At 50.0% G+C, this 22,570-nt stretch overlaps 1 protein-coding gene across 1 annotated transcript in view; it reads left to right on the top strand.

Moving 5' to 3' along the window:
* Positions 1 to 6,507: 6,507 nt before the first annotated feature.
* LOC119943844 (short transient receptor potential channel 2) overlaps positions 6,508 to 22,570 on the top strand; it is a 36,016-nt gene continuing 19,953 nt past the window's right edge. The window contains 11 exon segments of the mRNA XM_038765025.1: positions 6,508 to 6,638; positions 6,872 to 7,010; positions 7,102 to 7,257; positions 9,637 to 9,800; positions 10,611 to 10,711; positions 13,991 to 14,166; positions 17,860 to 17,956; positions 18,537 to 18,585; positions 19,868 to 20,001; positions 20,652 to 20,704; positions 21,013 to 21,283. Coding sequence (XP_038620953.1) covers positions 6,594 to 6,638; positions 6,872 to 7,010; positions 7,102 to 7,257; positions 9,637 to 9,800; positions 10,611 to 10,711; positions 13,991 to 14,166; positions 17,860 to 17,956; positions 18,537 to 18,585; positions 19,868 to 20,001; positions 20,652 to 20,704; positions 21,013 to 21,283 — 1,385 coding nt within the window. The 5' untranslated portion in view covers positions 6,508 to 6,593.

Here is a 22,570-nt window from a genome sequence, read left to right as displayed (position 1 = left end):
TTGTTCTCTGTCTCCCCCTTTTAGACTGTGAGCCCACTGTTGGGTAGGGACTGTCTCTATATGTTGCCAATTTGTACTTCCCAAGCGCTTAGTACAGTGCTCTGCACATGGTAAGCGCTCAATAAATACGATTGATGATGATGACGATTCCCTGCCCGCAATGAGCGTACAGCTTAGAGGACGACTTTACAGTCTAATAATAGTAATGATGATAATGGTGGTGGTATTTGCTCAGCGCTTACTCGGTGCCAAGCACCATGGCCGAGTGGGAAGAGCACCGGCTTGGCAGTCAGAGGATGTGGGTTCTAATCGCAGATCCTCCACTTGTGTGCTGTGTGACCCTGGGCAAGTCACTTCACTTCTCTGGGTCTCAGTTACCTCATCTGGAAAATGGGGATTAAGACTGCGAGCCCCACATGGGACAACTTGATTACCACGCTTAGAACAGTGCTCGGCACATAGTAAGTGCTTAACAAATACCATCATTATTATCACTATTATTATATACAAGGTTATCAGGTTGTCCCATGTGGGGCTCACGGTCTTAACCCCCATTTTACAGATGAGATAACTGAGGCACCGAGAAGTGAAGTGACTTGCCCAAAGTCACACAGCTGACAAGTGGCGGAGCTGGGATAATAATAATAATAATGCATTTATTAAGCGCTTACTATGTGCAAAGCACTGTTCTAAGCGCTGGGGAGGTTACAAGGTGATCAGGTTGTCCCACCGGGGGCTCACAGTCTTAAATTTTACAGATGAGGTCACTGAGGCCCAGAGAAGTGAAATGACTTGCCCAAAGTCACACAGCTGACAAGTGGCGGAGCCGGGATTAGAACCCACGACCTTTGACTCCCAAGCCTGTGTTCTTTCCACTATGCCACGAGAGCACTGTACTGAGCGCTTGGGAGAGTCCAGTGTAATAAAGTTGCTAGACGTGTTCCCTGCTCTTAAGGAGCCTCCAGCCTAGCAGAGGGAAGGATAAAAACCGAGTGTGAGCAGTAACTCTGAGAGAAGCCCTGGGAGCAAGAGAGCAGAAGAGCGCTCTGTATGTGTCAACAGCCACTCACACCCACTCTGAAAAGCAGCGTGGCCTAGTGGATGGCCCAGGCTGGACCTGGGTTCGAATCTCGGCTCTGCCACTTCTCTGCTGTGTGACATTGGACAAGTCACTTCTCTGCGCCTCAGTTACCTCATCTCTAAAATGGAGATTTAAGACTGTGAGCCCCATGGGGGACAAGGACTGATTAGTTTGTATCTGCCCCAGCCAGCGCTTAGCACAGGGCTTGACACAGAGTGAACGCTTAACGAATACCTGCGCATCCCGGGTAACACTGGAGGGACAAGGTTTTAGAAACGAGTCGGCCCAGCTTGTGATTTCCAACACCACTAAACCCACCCCCTCATGTAGACCGACACCTGTTTCCAGTACTTTCCCCAAACTTCCCTTTCTCTGTCCAGATCCCTGCTCTCCTACATCCTCAAAGCCTTTCGGAAATCTCCCCTCCAAGTGGCTAATTTATCTCCTCTCCCGGATTTCCGAGGATTAAGCCCTCATTTCCCCTGCCCACCCCCTCCTCTCGGTCACCTAGGCGCTTGTCTGCGTACCCCTCAATTGTTTCGATACTCACCCCTGTCCCGCAGCACTTAACGTAAATATCCTTATACTCTGTTATTTCCCATATATGTAATTATTATTATTAATAATAATACAAACAAATCAGGTTGGACACGGTCTCTGTCCCGCGTGGGGTCACAGTCTCAATCCCCATTTTACAGGTGAGGTAACCGAGGCACAGAGAAGTGAAACGACTTGCCCAAGGTCGCACAATAGTTGGGAGAGTTGGATAGAGTCACCGGGCACGGTTGCTGCCGTCAGAGTACTTCCAATCTCACGGGGGAGACAGGCAAAAAAAAAAAAAATTTACCAGTCGAAGGAAGAAGGGAAAGTGGATATTTGCTCCCTTTAGGGCTCAGCCCCACAGCACCTATGGACACAGGGGTGTCACCTAAGGCCAGTTGTGTGAACTTGGGCAAGTCATTTAACCTCTCTGGAGCTGTTTCCTCAGCTTTAAAATGGGGATTAAATATCTGCTCTTCTTCAATCAATCAATCAATCGTATTTATTGAGCGCTTACTATGTGCAGAGCACTGTACTAAGCGCTTGGGAAGTACAAATTGGCAACACATAGAGACAGTCCCTACCCAATAGAGTGGGCTCACAGTCTAAAAGGGGGAGACAGAGAACAGCACCAAACATACCAACAAAATAAAATAAATAGGATAGAAATGTACAAGTAAAATAAATAAATAAATAGAGTAATAAATATGTACAACCATATATACATATATACAGGTGCTGTGGGGAAGGGAAGATGGGGGGTTGGAGAGGGGGACGAGGGGGAGAGGAAGGAAGGGGCTCAGTCTGGGAAGGCCTCTTCTTCCTTCTTAGATTGCTTGCCATGGGTGTGAGTGTGGGTGGGCGTACGCGTGAAACGTTTAGTCCTTGTCTGGTCACCCACCCTGCTCTGCATCAAACAGCAATGCCTCACCATCTGCTTTAAAACTCTCAACCACCTTGCTGCTCTCCTACTGTGACCCAGCTGCAAATTCTGCTCCTCTAATGCCAACCTACACACCGTGCCTCGATCTCGTCTATCTCGCCACCAATCCCTTTCCCCCGTCCTCCCCCTGGCCTGGAACTCCCTCCTCCTCCTCCTCCATATACACCAGAACACCACTCTTCTCCACTTCAAAGCCTTATTAAGGTCACATCGTTTCCCGGAGGTCTTCCCGATTAAGCTCTCTTTTCCCTGGCTTCTGGCAGAGAAAGGCCTAGAGAAGCAGAATGGCCTAGCGTAACAGCTTGGAGACTGGGAGTCAGAGGACCTGTGTTCAAATCTCATCTCTGCCACTTGTCTGATGACTCGACACCCGTCCACATGTTTTGTTTCGTTGTCTGTCTCCCCCCTTCTAGACTGTGAGCCCGTTGTTGGGTAGGGACCATCTCTATATGTTGTCCAACTTGGACTTCCCAAGCGCTCAGTACAGTGCTCTGCACACTCAATCAATCAATCAATTGTATTTATTGATTGATTAAATACAATTGAATGAATGAATGAATTTATAATTTGTAATTATAAATTTATTTATAATAAATAATACATTTACTTATGTTGTACAACGTATTCACAATATTGTAAACTTTTACAATATTGATAGTAAACATTGTAAGTTATTTATTTATATTAGTGTCTACCTCCCCAGCTTGAATATAAGCTCATTGTGGACAGGGAGGCGTCCCTCTATCATCACCATCATCATCAATCGTATTTATTGAGCGCTTACTATGTTGTCGACTTGTACTTCCCAAGCGCTCAGTACAGTGCTCTGCACACAGTAAGCGCTCAATAAATACGACTGGATGAAGGGAGGGTGTCTTCCAACTCCGTTATATTGTACCCCCCTAAGCGCTTAGTACCATGCTCTGCAGCCAGTAAATGCTCAAAAAATACAATTGGTTGATCGATTGGATATATAAATGAATAAGTGGTTAAGTAATTGGATGTATATCGTATGTAGGGACAGTACAGGTGAGTAAACATGATTGATTAACTGAATCAATCAGTGGTATTTATTGAGTGCTTGCTGAGTGCAGAGCACTGTAATGAGCGCTTGGCAAGGCACGATGCACTAGATTTGGTAGCCACGATCTCTGCCTCTAAGGAGCTAGTCATGGGTAACATGGTATAGTGGATAGAGCACCGGCCTGGCAATCAGAAGGACGTGGGTTCTAATCCCACCTCCTCCATCTGTCTGCTGTGTGACCTTGGGCAAGTCACTTCACTTCTCTGTGCCTCAGCTACCTCATCTGTAAAACGGGAATCGAGACCGTGAGCCCCATGTGGGACAGAGACCGTGTCCGCTCCGATTTGCAGGTATCCAGCACTTAGTACAGTGCCTGGCACATAGTAAGCGAGAGAAGCAGCGTGGCTCCATGGAAAGAGCACGGGCTTGAGAGTCAGAGGTCATGGGTTCTAATCCATTCGATCGTATTTATTGAGTGCTTACTGTGTGCAGAGTTCAAGTCGGCAACATATAGAGACGGTCCCTACCCAACAACAGGCTCACAGCCTAGAAGTGGGAGACAGACGACAAAACAAAACGTGTAATTGTCAGCTGTGTGACTTTGGGCAAGTCACTTAACTTCTCTGTGCCTCAGTTACCTCATCTGTAAAATGGGAATGAAGACTGTGAGCCCCACGTGGAACAATCTGATCACCTTGTATCTCCCCCAGTGCTTAGAACAGTGCTTTGCATGTAGCGCTTAACGAATGCCATCATTATTATTGTTAACAGATACCGCAATTACTATCGTTATTATTATTAATTGCCACCACACAGTGGTCTGCACACAGTAAGGAGCCAATCAGTATGTTTGATTAATTGCTCGCCCATCTGGCAATCACACCCTGCCTCCTCGCCACCCTAGCCACTGTTTGGGAAACTAAAAGGACACAGTCCTTTTAGACTGTGAGCCCACTGTTGGGTAGGGACTGTCTCTATATGTTGCCAACTTGTACTTCCCAAGCGCTTAGTACAGTGCTCTGCACACAGTAAGCGCTCAATAAATACAATTGATCGATTGATTGATGCCTCTGCCTCCTTCGTTCTCACCCACTATGTTAGGTCTGCCGCTTGACTGTGTGCCCACTGTTGGATAGGGACTCTCTCTATATGTTGCCAACTTGTACTTCCCAAGCGCTTAGTACAGTGCTCTGCACACAGTAAGCGCTCAATAAATACGATTGATTGATTGATTGTCTGCTGTGTGACCTTGGGCAAGTCACTTCACTTCTCTGTACCTCAGTTACCTCATCTGTAAAATGGGGTTTGCGACTGTAAGCCCCATGGGGGACAGGGACCGTGTCCGATCCAATTTGCTTGTATCCACCCCATTACTTAGTACAGTGTCTGGTACACAGTAAGCGCTTAACAAATACCACAGCAATAATTATCATCATCCCCTAAGTCGGACAGAGACCTGACTCGGACAGCAACGTGGAAGGGGCTTTGTCTCCGGCCCCGATCAGCAGGGCGCCGCCAAAAGAAGAGTTCGGGCCGTAAGAGGCTCCAGTGAACCTCTTGAGAAGCAGCAAGGTGTAGTGGATTGAGCACTGGCCTGGGAGTGAGAAGGTCATCAATCAATCAATCAATCAATCGTATTTATTGAGCGCTTACTGTGTGCAGAGCGCTGTACTAAGCACTTGGGAAGTACAAGTTGGCAACATATAGAGACGGTCCCTACCCAACAGTGGGCTCACAGACTAGAAGGGGGAGACAGAGAACAAAACCAAACATATTAACAAAATAAAATAAATAGAATAGATATGTACAAGTAAAATAAATAAATAAATAGAGTACTAAATATGTACATACATATATACAGGTGCTGTGGGGAAGGGAAAGAGGTAAGGCGGGGGGGATGGGAGGTAAGATGGGGGGGATGGGTTCTAATTCCGGCCCTGCTACTTGTCTGCTGTGTGACCTTCTACAAATCACTTCACTTCTCTGTGCCTCGGTTACCTCATCTATAAAATCAATCAATCAGTCAATCGTATTTATTGAGCGCTTACTGTGGGCAGAGCACTGTACTAAGCACTTGGGAAGTACAAGTTGGCAACATATAGAGATAGTTCCTACCCAACAGTGGGCTCACAGTATAAAAGGGGGAGACAGAGAACAAAACCAAACATACTAGCAAAATAAAATAAATAGAATAGATATGTACAAGTAAAATAAATAAATAAATAGAGTAATAAATATGTACAGACATATATACATATATACAGGTGCCATGGGGAAGGGAAGGAGGTAAGATGGGGGGATGGAGAGGGGGACGAGGGGGAGAGGAAGGAAGGGGCTCAGTCTGGGAAGGCCTCCTGGAGGAGGTGAGCTCTCAGCAGGGCCTTGAAGGGAGGAAGAGAGCTAGCTTGGCGGATGGGCAAAGGGAGGGCATTCCAGGCCCGGGGGATGACGTGGGCCGGGGGTCGATGGCGGGACAGGCGAGAGCGAGGCCTAACGGTGAGGAGATTAGCGGCAGAGGAGCGGAGGGTGCGGGCTGGGCTGTTGAAGGAGAGAAGGGAGGTGAGGTAGGAGGGGGCGAGGTGATGGACAGCCTTGAAGCCCAGGGTGAGGAGTTTCTGCCTGATAAAATGGGGATTAAGACTGTGGCCCCAAGTGGGAGAAGGGACTGTTTCCAATCCGATTGCGTGTATCTACCCCTGTGCTTAGTACAGTACCTGGCATTTAGTAAGCAATTAACAAATTCCATTATTATTATTTTTATAATCATTATTACTTATTTACAGAAAGTTCTCAGTCGTGCCCTCTGCCTGCCACAGAACCAACTGTCCTCTGGGTCTTCTTTCCACCTCCGCCCCTCTTTCTGGGAAGCTGGAATCGCGAGCCCTCCCTTCCTGGAAGCCGGCTGGACCAGGCGGCCGTGGCGGCGGCCGGGGTGAAGGCGTGGTGGGTCCGGCTCTGGAGGTCGGCACGGGAACCGGGCGCACGCTCCGCCTGGACCCGCCGCCATGGCTCCGGTGAGAATTAGCCACGTGGTCTCTTTCACGTCTCAGGTAAGGGTCTGTCAGCAAGCCCTGCGATGGGGGGCGGTGGGAGCCCCGCTTAAATGGCCCCCAACCCAGGTGGCAGTGGGGCGAGGCCTCCGGTGGCCCCACTGAGGCTCCCGGCCTCCGCCCCGGCCTCTTGGGGACCACTGCCGTGGCCGGGCTAATGGAAAGTGCTGGCCACATGCCCGCTTTGCCCCCTTCCTCCCTGAGCCCCCCCAGTTTCTCTGCCCCGAACCCAGGACCCCCGGCATCCGGCCGAGAACCTGCTGGCCATGGACAGCCCCCGGCCCTGGCTCGGCAGCCCGCAGGACCGCAGCGGGAGGCTCAGAGTGGAGCTGCAGCTCGAACGGGCCGTGCCCATCGGCTACGTCGACGTCGGTAGGTGGGCCGCCGGGCAGAGAGCGGGCGGGGGGGCCGAGGCCGGGGCCTGGCGTGACCCCCCCCACCGCCCGCCCACGTGTGTCCGCAGGGAACTGTGGCTCCGCCTTCGTGCAGATGGAGGTGGGCCGCTCCTGCTGGGCCCCGGACAGGCCGTACCTCACCCTCCTCCCCACCACCACCCTGATGACCCCCGCCGACTCCAAGCTGGGCAAGAACCGCTCCGCCGTCCGCATGTTCAAGCACGGTAGCCGGCGGGCAGCGGCGGGAGGGGTGGCGGGCCGCTCAGAGCCCAGCGCTGGGCACACTTACTCTATTTATTTATTTTACTTGTACATATCTATTCTATTTATTTTATTTTGTTAGTACGTTTGGTTTTGTTCCCTGTCTCCCCCTGTTAGACTGTGAGCCCACTGTTGGGTAGGGACTGGCTCTAGATGTTGCCAATTTGTACTTCCCAAGCGCTCAGTACAGTGCTCTGCACACAGTAAGCGCTCAATAAATACGACTGATGATGATGATGATGACCAAGCCTCCCAACGGGGAGCGCGTGGCCCAGGGAAGCGGCGTGGCCTAGTGGCTCGAGCACGGCCCTGGGAGGCAGAAGGTCCTCGGGCAAGTCGCTTCACTTCTCTGGGCCTCAGCTACCTCATCTGTCAAATAATAATAAAAATGATAGTATTTATCAAGCGCTTACTACGTGCCAAACACTGTTCTAAGCGCTGGGGAGGTTACAAAGTGATCAGGTTGTCCCACGGGGGGCTCGCAGTTTTAATCCCCGTTTTACAGATGAGGGAACTGAGGCACAGAGAAATGAAGTGACTTGCCCAGAGTCACACAGGTGACAATGGGCGGAGCCGGGGTTTGAACCCATGACCTCTGACTCCAAAGCCAGGGCTTTTTCCACTGAGCCACGCTGTTTCCCTAATTAAATGGGGATTGAAGGTGTGAGCCCCATTTGGGATGGACTAAGCACCTCTCCCAGTGCTTAGTACAGTGCCCAGCACACGGTAAGCCCTTAACAAATACATTAAAAAAAAAAAACGGATGGTCTGCCTCGGCCTTCAGGCCCAGAAACCCACCATCGTCCTGAGTGCTGGAATTAATAATAATAATAGTAATAATGGCATTTGTTAAGCGCCTACTATGTGCAAAGCACTGTTCTAAGCGCTGGAGGGTATGCAAGGTGATCAGGTTGTCCCACGTGGGGCTCACAGTCTTAATCCCCATTTTCCAGATGAGGGAACTGAGGCTCAGAGAAGTGAAGTGACCTGCCCAAGGTCACACAGCAGACACGTGGTGGAGTCGGGATTAGAACCCATGACCTCTGGCTCCCAAGCCCGGGCTCTTTCCACTGAGCCGTGCTGCGAGGGCTAGTGGCTAGAGCACAGGCCTGGGAGTCAGAAGGACCTGGGTTCTAATCCTGGCCCTGCCATGTGTCTGCTGGGTGACCTTGGACAAGTCATTTAACCTTCTGTGTCTCAGTTACCTCATCTGTAAAATGGGGATAAGAGCGGGAGCCCCCTGTCAACCGGGACCGTGTCTGACTCGATTGAGTTGTGTCTCCCCCTTCTAGATTGTGAGCCTGCTGTTGGGTAAGGACCGTCTCTATATGTTGCCAACTTGGACTTCCCAAGCGCTTAGTACAGTGCTCTGCACACAGTAAGCGCTCAATAAATACGATTGAGTGAATACCCCAGTACTTAAAACAGCGCTTGGCACATAGTAGGAGAAGGAGAAACAGTGTGGCTCAGTGGAAAGAGCACAGGCTTTGGAGTCAGAGGTCAAGGGTTCAAATCCCAGCTCCGCCAATTGTCAGCCATGTGACTTTGGGCAAGTCACTTCACTTCTCTGGGCCTCAGTTCCCTCACCCGTAAAAGGGGGATGAAGACTGTGAGCCCCATGTGGAACAACCTGGTCACCTTGTAACCTCCCCAGTGCTTAGAACAGTGCTTTGCACATAGTAACAGGGGAAGAGCCCACTGTTGGGTAGGGACTATCTCTATATGTTGCCAACTTGTACTTCCCAAGCGCTTAGTACAGTGCTCTGCACACAGTAAGCGCTCAATAAATACGATTGATTGATTGATTGATAGTAAGCGCTTAATAAATGCCATCATCATTATTATCATCATCATCAATCGTATTTATTGAGCGCTTACTGTGTGCAGAGCACTGTACTAAGCACTTGGGAAGTACAATTTGGCAACATCTAGAGACAGTCCCTACCCAACAGTGGGCTCACAGTCTAAAAGGGGAGATAGAGAACAAAACCAAACATACTAACAAAATAAAATAAATAGAATAGATATGTACAAGTAAAATAAATAGAGTAATAAATATGTACAAACATATATACATATATACAGGTGCTGTGGGGAAGGGAAGGAGGTAAGATGGAGGGGATGGAGAAGGGGACGAGGGGGAGAGGAAGGAAGGGGCTCAGTCTGGGAAGGCCTCCTGGAGGAGGTGAGCTCTCAGTAGGGCCTTAATTATTGATTGATCATTATTGATCTGTATACTGGGGACACTCTCTTGTCCCCAGTGATCAGATTCCCACTGGGGCAGTCAGGGGGTGCTCCATCAGTTGACTGTGTCCCTGCCCGCCCCCGCCCCGCTCCTCCAGGGGACTTTCTGGCCCCCGCGGCGGGAGAGCCGTGGGACCGCGTGCGAGTGACGTGCAGCCAGCCGTTCCACCCACGCCACCAGTTCGGACTGACCTTCCTCCGCCTCCGCTCCCCGCTGGAATGGACCCAGGAGCCCGGGGCGCCGGCCCCCGGCCAGAGCCAGGTGGGACTTCACCCTCGGTGGGGCGGAGGCTGGACCCCCCGGGACCTCGGCCGCGGGAGGAGACCCCCGGCTGTGGACGATGGGGTGCTGAGCGTCGCAGTTGCGGCGGGAGGTGGGGTGAGGCTTCCAGGGGAGCAGGCAGGGAGGACCAGGACCGCTTCCCGGGGGGCGGGAAGAGGCTAGGGACCCCCCAACTGGGGGCAATTTCAGAGCCAAACAGGAGTCTTACCTCCTTCCCTTCCCCACAGCACCTGTATATATGTATATATGTTTGTACATATTTATTACTCTATTTATTTTACTTGTACATATCTATTCTATTTATTTTATTTTGTTAGCATGTTTGGTTTTGTTGTCCGTCTTCCCCTTTTAGACTGTGAGCCCACTGTTGGGTAGGGACTGTCTCTCTGTGTTGCCAATTTGTACTTCCCAAGCGCTTAGTACAGTGCTCTGCACATAGTAAGCGCTCAATAAATACGATTGATGATATGTATATATGTTTGTACATATTTATTACTCTATTTATTTATTTATTTTACTTGGACATATCTATTCTATTTATTTTATTTTGTTAGTGTGTTTGGTTTTGTTCTCCGTCTCCCCCTTTTGACTGTGAGCCCACTGTTGGATAGGGACTGTCTCTATATGTTGCCAACTTGGACATCCCAAGCGCTTAGTACAGTGCTCTGCACACAGTAAGCGCTCAATAAATATGATTGATTGATTGATTGATTGATTGGTGGTGCTGACCGGCACCAAGGAGCGCCCCAACAATAAGCTCCATTAACCTCCTCTTCCTCTCTCCAGCAGGAGCCTCCTCTTCCTCCCGCCTCTTCTCCCCCTCCTCCTCATAGCCTCCCCTGGCTCGCCAGCCCTGCCATCCGGAAGACGTTTTTCCCCGAGCCACAGCCGTGCGTAATCGTCATCATTCTTAATAATAATGTAATAGTAGTAATAATAATGGCATTTATTCATAATTATTCTTAATAATAATGTAATAGTAGTAATAATAATGGCATTTATTCATAAATAATTTATTCATTATAATTTATTCATTATAATGATGGTATTTGTTAAGCGCTTACTCACCATTCTAAGCGCTGGGGAGGTTACAAGGTCATCAGATTGTCCCGCGGGGGGCTCACAGTCTTAATCCCCATTTTACAGATGAGGTAACTGAGGCACAGAGAAGTGAAGTGACTTGCCCAAAGTCACCCAGCTGACAAGTGGCGAAGCTGGGATTTGAACCAATGACCTCTGACTCCAAAGCCCGGGCTCTTTCCACTGAGCCACGCTGCTTCTTACTATGTGCAAAGCACTGTTCTAAGCACTGGGGAGGTTACAAGGTGATCAGGTTGTCCCACAGGGAGCTCACAGTTTTAATCCCCATTTTACAGATGAGGTAACTGAGGCGCAGAGAAGTTAAGTGACTTGCCCAAAGTCACCCAGCTGACAAGTGGCGAAGCTGGGATTTGAACCCTTGACCTCTGACTCCAAACCCCGGGCTCTTTCTAGACTGTGAGCCCACTGTTTGCTGGGGACCATCTCTATATGTTGCCAACTTGTACTTCCCAAGCGCTTAGTACAGTGCTCTGCACACAGTAAGCGCTCAATAAATACGATTGATTGATTGATTAGAGAAGCAGCGTGGCTCTAATTGATTGGAGTTAGAGAAGCAGCGTGGCTCAGCGGAAAGAGCACGGGCTTTGGAGTCAGAGGTCATGGGTTCAAATCCCGGCTCCGCCAACTGTCAGCTGTGTGACTTTGGGCAAGTCACTTAACTTCTCTGTGCCTCAGTTACCTCATCTGTAAAATGGGGATGAAGACTGTGAGTCCCACCGTGGGACAACCTGATCACCTTGTATCCTCCCCAGCACTTAGAACAGTGCTTTGCACATAGTAAGTGCTTAATAAGTGCCATTATTATTATTATAATTTTTTTTTTTTTATTGATTTCCACTGAGCCACGCTGTGCTTACTGTATGTCGAGGACTGTATGGAGTAGCAGTGCGGCCTATTGGAAAGGAGAACAGCCCAGTGAGTCAGAGCATCTGGGTTCTTCTCGAGACTCTGCCAGTCGTCTGCTGTGTGACCTTGGGGGTAGTCAGGGCACTTCTCTGTACCTCAGTTTCCCCATCTGTTTAATAGGGATTCAGTGCCTGTTATCCCTTGTACTTAGACAGTGAGCTCCATGCGGGATAAGGACTGTGTCCAATCTGATTAACTTGTATCTACCTCAGCGCTTAGTACAGTGCTTGAGATCTGGTAAGCGCTTAACAAATGTAATAATAGCAATAAGTGCTGGGGGAGATGCAAGATAAATCAGGTCAGACACAGTCCCAGTCCAAAATAGTGCTTACAGAGAAGCTGCGTAGCTCTAGTGGAAAGAGCACGGGCTTGGGAGTCAGAGGTCATGGGTTCTAATTCCGGCTCCGCCACTTGTCAGCTGAGTGACTTTGGGCAAGTCACTTAACTTCTCTGGGCCTCAGTTACCTCATCTGTAAAATGGGGATTAAGACTGTGAGCCCCACGTGGGACAATCTGATTACCTTGTATCTCCACAGCGCTTAGATCAGTGCTTGGCACATAGTAAGCGCTTAACAAATGCCATTATTATTATTATTATTACAGTTTAATTATTACTATTATTCATCATCATCATCATCAATCGTATTTATTGAGCGCTTACTATGTGCAGAGCACTGTACTAAGTGCTTGGGAAGTACAAATTGGCAACATATAGAGACAGTCTCTACCCAACAGTGGGCTCACAGTCTAAAAGGGGGAGACAGAGAACAAAACCAAACATACTAACAAAATAAAATAGAATAGATATGTACAAATAAAATAAATAAATAGAGTAATAAATATGTACAAACATATATACATATATACAGGTGCTGTGGGGAAGGGAAGGAGGTAAGATTGGGGGGATGGAGAGGGGGACGAGGGGGAGAGGAAGGAAGGGGCTCAATCTGGGAAGGCCTCCTGGAGGAGGTGAGCTCTCAGCAGGGCCTAGAAGGGAGGAAGAGAGCTAGCTTGGCGGGTGGGCAGAGGGAGGGCATTCCAGGCCCGGGGGATGACGTGGGCCGGGGGTCGATGGCGGGACAGGCGAGAGCGAGGTACGGTGAGGAGATCAGCGGTGGAGGAGCGGAGGGTGCGGACTGAGCTGTAGAAGGAGAGAAGGGAGGGGAGGTAGGAGGGGGCGAGGGGTTGGACAGCCTTGAAGCCCAGGGTGAGGAGTTTCTGCCTGATGTGCAGATTGATTGGTAGCCACTGGAGATTTTTGAGGAGGGGAGTGATATGCCCAGAGCATTTCTGGACAAAGATAATCCGGGCAGCAGCATGAAGTATGGATTGAAGTGGAGAGAGACACGAGGATGGGAGATCAGAGAGAAGGCTGATGCAGTAGTCCAGACGGGATAGGATGAGAGCTTGAATGAGCAGGATAGCGGTTGGGATGGAAAGGAAAGGGCGGATCTTGGCAATGTTGTAGAGCTGAGACCGGCAGGTTTTGGTCACGGCTTGGATGTGAGGGGTGAATGAGAGAGCGGAGTCGAGGATGACACCAAGGTTGCGGACTTGTGAGACGGGAAGGATGGTAGTGCCGTCAACAGAGATGGGAAAGTCAGGGAGAGGGCAAGGGCAATTATTAAACTATTATTACTATTATTATTAAACTGTAATTATTATTACAGTTTAAGGAGGGAGAAGCAGTGTGCAATGAGGAAACTGAGGCACAGAGAAGCTAAGTGTTGTGCCCAAACTCTCCCAGAGCTATAATTACAACTCAGGTCACCTGACTCCCTAGCCAGTGCCTTTCCCAGGCCACACTAAACCCCAGCACCCCAAGTCTGTGAAGCGTGGTGGGGGTGGGCTCATGTACGATTATGATTGAATTAAATACGATTGAATGAATGTAGTACAGTGCTCTGCACACAGTAAGCGCTCAATAAATACTGTTGCATGAATGAATGGTGGTCCCACCATCTTTCCAGGAAAAGGGTTGGGAAAAGTCATATTGTCACCCACAGGACCCTCTACTGGTATTATCTCTCTCTCTCTCCTTCTCACTCTCGACTTCCTGTGACTTTCCCTACCCCGCCTGTCTCCCTCCGACCCCGAGTGCCCCTCTCCGGAAGAAGGCGAGGGATCCCCGGAGTCAGGGAGCCCCGGATCTGATCCCGCAGGAGCCCCAAGAAGGTGGTGGACCTCCAGAGCCACCTGCAGCAGCTGCGGCCCGGGACGCTGACCCGCCCGGCCCGCATGGTGCTGGAGGCCACCCGCCGGGCCCACCTGACCCCTGCTGAGACCCCAGGGAGCTGCCGCCCAGAGGAGCCCACACCCACCACCGTGGCCGCCCCAGGTCAGTCCGTCAGTCCTACTTATTGAGCGCTTACTGTGTACGGAGCACTGTACTAAGCGCTTGGGAGAGTACAGTCTCTTCTGCATCACCTTTGTTCTTCCCACTTCCCAGCCCCACAGCACTTACGTACAGATCTGTCATTTATTCATTTATATCAATGTCTGTCGTCCCCCGTGCTAGACTGTGAGCTTATTGTGGGCGGGGAATGTGTCTGTTTATTGTTGTATTGTACTCTCCCAAGAGCTTAGTACGGTGCTCTGCTCATAGTAAGCGCTCAATAAATACGATTGAATGACTAAGTGAATGATTGAATGAAAATAACAGGCACATTCCCTGCCCGCAACGAGTTTACAGTCTAGAAGCTGGATGGTGGTTGGCGGGAAGGGCGACTGGACTGTGAACCCGTCCCTTCCTGCTTCCCACCCTCTCTGCCGCCTTGGCTAGGGTCTCTCCTGGCTCACCACTCCTCCACCCCGCTCCTCCTGTCCCCAACCTCAGCTTTCTAGCTGAGGAAAGACCCCTGTAGACCACCCCTTACGCCTGCCTAATGACAGGGGCTCCCTCTGCCTGACTGCTGGATGGTTTCCTTTTCAGAGAAGCAGCATGGTGTAGTGGCTAGAGCACGGGCCCGGGAATCAGAAGGGTTCCAAGCCCGGCTCTGCCACTTATTTGCTGTGAGATCTTGGGCAAGTCACTTCATTTCTCTGTGCCTCTGTTGCCTCATCTGTAAAATGGGGACTGTGAGCCCTATGTGGGACAGGTGCCCGTATCCACCTCAGTGCTTAGTACAGTGCCTGGCACGTAGTAAGCACTTAACGAATACCATAATTATTAAGATGGGGATGAAGATTGTGAACCCCATGTGGGACACGGACTGAGTCCAACCTGATAATCCTGTACCTAGCCCAGTGTTTACTACAGCGTGTGGCACGTAGTAATATAGTAAGCACTTAATAAATACCATTAAACAAACGCTCTGTCTGTTCAGGGCTCTTCCTAACGCCTTACCTGGCACCTGTAGCTAGCTGACTCCCGCCGTCCGCTGCCACTTCTTTATTAAGTGCCGCCCAGTCGTTTCCGATTCATAGCGACTCCGTGGATATACTTTCTCCAGAATGTCCTGATCTCTGCCATAATCCGCAACCTTTCTAACAGTTCTTCCGTTATCGTTGCTGTGGTCTCTATCCACCTAGCCACCGGTCTGCCTCTTCCTCATTTCCCCCGGACTTTTCCTAGCATTCGTGTCTTCTCCAGAGAATCAGTCCTCCTGATTACGTGTCCAAAATATGCTAATCTAAGTCGGGTTATTTGGCCTTCCAAACACCACTGCGGCTTAATTTGCTCTCAAATCCATTTGTTTGTTTTTCGGGCAGTCCCAGGTATTCACAAAAGCCTTCTCTTTTAGACTGTGAGCCCACTGTTGGGTAGGGACTGTCTCTATATGTTGCCAACTTGTACTTCCCAAGCGCTTAGTACAGTGCTCTGCACACAGTAAGCGCTCCATAAATACGATTGATTGATTCTCCAACACCACGTTTCAAAAGAATCGATGTTCTGTCCATCCTGTTTTTTCAACATCCAGCTTTCGGATCCCTATATTGCCACTGGAAATGCCAAAGAATCGACAGTTTGTATTTTGGGGGCAATTGTTACATCAGCACATTTCATGACTTTTTCCAGGCTCTTTCTAGCAAGTCTTTCTACCATTAATCGTCAGCGTATTTCTTGGCTACCAGTTCCTTTATTATTGATTATCGATCCCAGGAGAGAAAAATTGACAACTCTTTCAATCTTCTCTCCATCCACTACAAATGCGTTAAAATTTCCAGTTGTCATGATCGTGACATTCAAATGTAGGCCCATCTTTTTGCTCTGATCCTTGACTTTTAATAAGAAGCCCTTCAAATTTTCTTCACTTTCTGCCAGTAGGGTTGTACCATGAGCATAAAGAAGGGTGTTCATATTGCTTCCTCCAATCTTTACTCCCCGTTCATCTTCATCCAATCCAGCTTCTTTCATTAGGTATTCGGTGTGAAGGATGAACAGATAAAGCGATAAGATACATCCTTGTCTTACACCCTTACTGATGGGAAACCAATCTGTTTCTCCATATTCTGTTCTTATTGTAGTCTCCTGTTTGTCGAACAGGTTCCGTATTAATGCAATTAAATGGTCCGGCATGCCCATTTTCCTTAATGTGCTCCAGAGTTTCTTGTGATCCATTCAGTCAAAGGCCTTGCTATAATCAATACAGCACATGCTGCCTTCCTTTTGTTATTCTCTTGTCCTCTCAATTATCCAACGGACGTCGCCAATAACATCTCACGTCCCTCGCCCTTTCCGGCATCCCGCTTGAACATCAGGCAATTTGTGTTCCGTGTAGGTCTCCAGTCAACGCTGTATAACTTTTAGCAATACCTTGCTGGCACCTGAGATCAAAAAAACTGTACAGTGATTGTCGCATTTAGTTGAATCTCCTTTCTTCAGTACACTGGCCCTGGCTTTCTTTAAAACAATTTCCCAGGGCTCAGGACAACCATTTATTGGTACTTATAGAGTGTTTTGCTGTGTGCAGAGTAGTAGTAGTAGTATTTATTAAGTGCTTACTGGGTTCAGAGACCTGTACCAAGCCCTGGGAGAGAATACACCATTGAGAATTAGATCCAGTTCCTGTCCCTCAGGGGGCTACAGTCTAATAATATAAAGGGGGACGAGGGAACTGGTGACACAAAAGGAATGATGAAACAATAAAAAAGCAGTAAAACAAAAGACAAGCACTATACTAAGCACTTGGGACTGCACCGAGTTGGCAGACCATTTTTTTAAAAGATATTTCATTCATTCAATCGTATTTATTGTGCACTTACTGTGTGCAGAGCACTGTACTAAGCGCTTGGGAAGTACAATTCAGCAGCATATAGCGACAGTCCCTGTATTTGTTAAGTGCTTACTATGTGCCAGGCAGTGTACTATGGGCTCTGGTAGATACCAGCTAATCATGTTGGACACAGTCCCCGTCCCATTTGGGGCTCACAGTCTCAACCCTCATTTTGCAGATGAGGGAACTGAGCCCCAGAGAAGTGAAGTGAGGTTAGTACGGTGCTCTGCTCACAGTAAGCGCTCAATAAATATGATTGAATGAATAAGTGAACGATTGAATGAAAATAACAGGCACGTTCCCTGCCCGCAATGAGTTTACAGTCTAGAAGCTGGATGGTGGTTGGCGGGAAGGGACTGGACTTCCCAAGTGACTTACCCAAGGTCACACAGCAGACAAGTGGTGGATCCGGAATTAGAATCCAGGCCCGGGCTCTATCCACTAGGCCATATTCCTTGCCCACAACGAGCTTACAGCCTAGAGGATACCGACCGATGCCCTGGTGGTTGTATGCACACCGTCTCTGCCTTGGCAGGGGTGGGTTGGGCCTCGATTCCCCTTTCCACCCATTTGCCCAGTATTTTCAGGGTTGGCAACGTCTCGGGGTGGCTCCGGGCCCAGCCTTACCTAATCCCCCCAGGCAGACCTGACTCAAACCAGCCTCCGCAGCCTGAGGCAGGCGAGAGAAGCCCGGAAGTCCTGACCTCAGCAACCTTTGCCCTCAGAGAAATTTTTACTCTCTACACCTAGCTTAACCACCATCCCCACCTTTCCCCACCACCTCAGACCCCTCATGTTGACCTGGTTTTGTTCAGGAGGTGCCCCTGAGGGACAGAAGATGGTGGCTCAGAAGAGAGGCCGAAGACAACAGCCGGGCGGGAAGAAGAAACAGAGGCTGCTGGCCCCTGGAAGGTAACCGGGATCAACCAGGGACTTGGAATCCGGGTTTCGAGGCTGCAACCTCAGAGCTAGTTCCCTGCCCTAGTGTCTCTGTCTCTCTGCTTGTCTCTCTTTCTCCCCCGCCCCCCTGGTTTAGACCATGGTGACCTAGGGTTGTGTGCCCTTGTTCTGAAAAACTAAAAAGCCGGAGTAGCCCACGAAAAAGATCTGAGGGTCCAGGGGAACACAAGCCAGAGGTGCTTGAATCGGGCAGTCTGCAGAAAGTCCACAGCAGCACAACCCGTGGCCCCCAGTAAGGTAACTGCTGGGTCCAGCCGACCCCAGAGCTTGGACCTCTGCAAGGCCCGGAAATCTGTCAGCCGAGAGGCAAAACAGGAGTTGGAGGCCGAAACCTGGAGAAGAGAGGGCTGAAGGAGAGTGGGCTTTGCGTGTTGCCTGAAGAAGGGAAACGGGTGAGGGGTAGAGAGGAGCCGACCTGAGGCCCAGATGGGAGGCAGTGGGTGGAAGGCAGGGGTGTTCCTCCTCGCGAGGATTTCAAGAAGCAGCTAAATACCCCTGAACCTCGGGCTACGATATGCCCCGCTTCAAGCAGAGGGATGGCCGAGAGGGCAGATTCAGTCAAGCGGCAGTTAGAGCCCAGAGTTCACAGAGGGGAGAGAGGGTTGCCGGGTCAGGAAGAAATGGGGCTGATGCTGTTTCTTTTCTTTTTTCTTCTTTATGGTATTTGCTAAGCACTTCCCATGTACCAGAAGCAGCGTGGCTCAGTGGAAAGAGCCCGGGCTTTGGAGACAGAGGTCATAGGTTCAAATCCCAGCTCTGCCAACTGTCAGCTGTGTGACTTTGGGCAAGTCACTTCACTTCTCTGTGCCTCAGTTACCTCATCTGTAAAATGGGGATGAAGACTGTGAGCCCCACGAGGGACAACCTGATCACCGTGTAACTTCCCCACTGCTTAGAACAGTGCTTTGCACATAGTAAGCGCTTAACAAATACCATCATTATTATTATTACTAGGCCCTGTACTAAGCGCTGGGGTAGTTACAAGCTAATCAGGTTGGACACAGTCCCTGTCCTATATTTTCCAGATCAGGGAACAGAAGCCCAGGAAGTGAAGTGATTTGCCCAGCTTTCCACAGTGGACTAGTGGCAGAGCCGGGATTATAACCCAGGTTTATTCATTCATTCAATCATGTTTATCAAGCACTTTGTGCGGAGCACTGTAGTAAGTGCTTGGGAGAGTACAATACAACAATAAACAGACACATTCCCTGCCCACAGTGAGCTTACAGTCTAGAGCAGGGGAGACTGACATTAATATAAATAAATAAATAAATGGCAGATATGTATGTAAGTGTCGTGGGGCTGGGACGGGGGGATAGAACGAAGAGAGCAGGTCAGGGCGACGCAGAAGGGAATGGGAGAAGAGGAAAGGGGGGCTTATTCAGGGAAGGCTTCTTGGAGGAGATGTACCTTCAGTAAGGCTTTGAAGGGCGGGGAGAGTCATTATCTGGTGGATTTGAGGAGGGAGGGCGTTCCAGGCCAGAGGCAGGACGTGGACCAGGGGTCGGTGACGAAGTAGGTGAGATCGAGGCCCAGTAGAAGGTTAGCATTAAGAGGTCTTTCTTTTTGACACCCAGGCCCGTTCTCTATCCACTAGGCCATGCTGCTTCTCATGAAACATTTCTGTAATAGAGGCGGGAACCTATCCTGGGGCTGGGGGCGGGCAGGTGAGATGGAGACACTCCAGCCCCACTCAGGGAGGGTTACCAACTTGTACATCCCAAGCGCTTAGTACAGTGCTCTGCACACAGTAAGCGCTCAATAAATACGATTGATTGATTGATTGATTACCAAAGAGTGCTCCTTGCCCTGGCTGGCCCCCACGGCAGTTGGCAGCCCCTCGTCAAACCCCTGATCTCCTAGGTCTCTGCGGACCGCCGGGCCCAGCAGAGGACGGAGTGGTGCGTCAAGCCCGAGGTGGAGACCCCCCAAAACCCAGGAGACCCCAGCCCAAAGCCAGACCGCTCCAAGCCCGAGTCTGTGTCCCATCTGTGCAGGTAAGTGTGTTGGGGAGCAGAATGTCGTAGTGGGTAGAACGCTGGCCTGGGAGCCGGAAGGTCATGAGCTCTAATAATAATGATGGCATTTATTAAGCGCTTACTGTGTGCAAAGCACTGTTCTAAGCGCTGGGGGGAATACATGGTGATCAGGTTGGCCCACACGGGGCTCACAATCTTAACCCTATTTTACAGATGAGGTAACTGAGGCTCAGAGAAGTTAAGTGACTTGCCCAAAGTCACACAGCAGACATGTGGTGGAGCCGGAATTCGAATCCATGACCTCTGACTCCAAAGCCCTTGCTCTTTCCACTGAGCCATGCTGCTTCTCTAATCCAGGCTCCACCACCTGTCTGCTGTGTGACTTTGGGCAAGTCACTTCTCTGGGCCTCAGTTCCCTCGTCTGGAAAATGGGGATTGAGACTTTGAGCCCCACTTGGGACAGGGACTGTGTCCAACCCGATTTGCTTGTATCCACCCAGCGCTTAGTACAGTGCCTGGCACACAGTAAGCACTCAACAAATGCCATAATTATTATTATTAGTGCAGAATCCTCCTGACCGGACCTCGGAGGACCCAAGATAGTGGGATTGACGCCGCTCCATCTCTCTCGTCCCCTAACCCGCCCTTCCCACCTGGCCCTCCGGCAGGCTCCGCCTCCTGGCCCTGGTTTTGTCCCCCTCTGTCTCTATCCCAGTCAGAAGTGAGAGTGGCGCCTCATTCATTCATTCATTCAATCTTATTTATTGAGTGCTTACTGTGTGCAGAGCACTGTACTAAGCGCTTGGGAAGTACAAGTTGGCAACATATAGAGACGGTCCCTACCCAACAACAGACTCACAGTCTAGAAGGGGGAGACAGACAACAAAACAAAACACGTGGAAGGTGTCAAGTCATCAGAACAAATAGAATTATAGGCCTCGCTCTTACCCAAAGGGGAGCCACATCCGGGGGAGGGCCCATCTCCCCTGGGAGCACACCAACTCCCCAATTCCTCTCCTCCCACCCGAGGTACCTTTCCCGAGGACTTCCTTCCCCTCCACGCTGCCACCTGCGGAGAAGAGGACCCCTCCGTGGGCCGGAGCCTGCCCTCGCCCTCCTGGACCACCATCTCTTCCTCCTCCTCCTCCTCCTCCTCGGACTCTGAGGACTCCACTCCCCCAGCTTGGGTGCAGTGCCCACTCTGTCAGATCCGTTTCCCGGCTGCGGACGTGGAGAGTCACGCCAGCACGTGTGGGGAGCCGGCTCCCGCCCTGGAGAACCCCTGGACGTGGATGGAATAGTTCTGAGCTGAGGTAGCCGGCCTTCCCCCTGACATTTCCACTCCTGCTCTTCCTCGGCTTGACTGTCACTACAAGCAGGGAGGACTGCCCAGAGGCAGAAATGAACTCTTTCCCTCTTGCCATTCTGCCTGCAGCAGTCCTTCTGACCCTATTAACTGGGGGGAAGGGGGAACCTGGGGAGAACATGACAACTCTTAAGTCCTGCTCCCCCAGCCCCCATAGCACTTTAGGGTTCTGCCAGACTGCATGAGACAGCAGGAAAAATTGGGCCACTCAAGAGCAATCGACCAGTAGTATTTATTGAGCGCGTACTGTGTGCAGAGCACAGTACTGAGGGCTTGGAAGATTACACTAGAACAAAAGAAGTTCATGAATTGGGCTTCTACAAGGAAAAGAGCTAAGTGGGTGTTACTACTTCAAGGTACTTGGATTAAATTATGGCCCAGTACCAGACTAAGGTCAGACTGCAGTTAAGCTGGGATTTTGTTTTCCCATCTCCCTTGCACAATGCTCTATATAGCAAATGCTCACTAAATACTACTGTTCGATTGATTTACTTGTCACCACCCCGCCAGTTCATACCAACCAGGACTTTCCTGGACCGGGGGAGCCTCAGTGATGTGCAGTAGAGTTCAAACCACACTTCTGGACACCGGGATTACTGTAAAAAGCTTTTTACTTGGTTTTACAAACATGCAAGGGAGTGACACTTACACACACTCACTCACTCCACTCCAAGGGTCCAATACCAGTCTGTGGTCAAAGGAGCCCGTTCTGCCCATCAAGTGTTGCTACCCAACTCCTTACTTCTCTCTGTGTCTCAGCATGCTGCTTCTCTGTCTGCCCTCTGCGTGCCTCCAAATGTGCCCCTCACCATTCAAAGCAGCCATTTATCCGGCTGAGGCATCACAGCTGGGGCTTTAAATTGCAGTCATTTATTGGCCCAGGCCCGGGTAGAACAGGGAGGGAAAGCCCTGCCTCCCTCCATGCTTCTCCCACTCAGGACTGCAATCACCTGCTCTCAAGTACAGCCCATCATGACCTCCGCAAAGTCTTTCCCTTGTTATTCGTGGGATCATAAAGAGTCACTGATAAGGCAGCTTACTGTGGGCTCACCTCATTACTGTTATATCCAGACTACTGGTATCCAGACTTGAGATTCTGACAGACGCTTTTTTCGGCATAATAAATATTTTGATACCTTTTTTCTATAGAGAAGAGTGTCTGTGAAGTCTGTGTGTGTGTGAGTCCATTATTTTGGAGGGGAACCATGCTATTGCTATAAG

The sequence above is a fragment of the Tachyglossus aculeatus genome, chromosome 2 (genome assembly GCF_015852505.1).
Source record: "Tachyglossus aculeatus isolate mTacAcu1 chromosome 2, mTacAcu1.pri, whole genome shotgun sequence".
In the NCBI taxonomy this organism is placed as follows: domain Eukaryota; kingdom Metazoa; phylum Chordata; class Mammalia; order Monotremata; family Tachyglossidae; genus Tachyglossus; species Tachyglossus aculeatus.
Note: the sequence above shows the minus strand (reverse complement) of the source record. Positions and strands in the feature narration are given on the sequence as shown.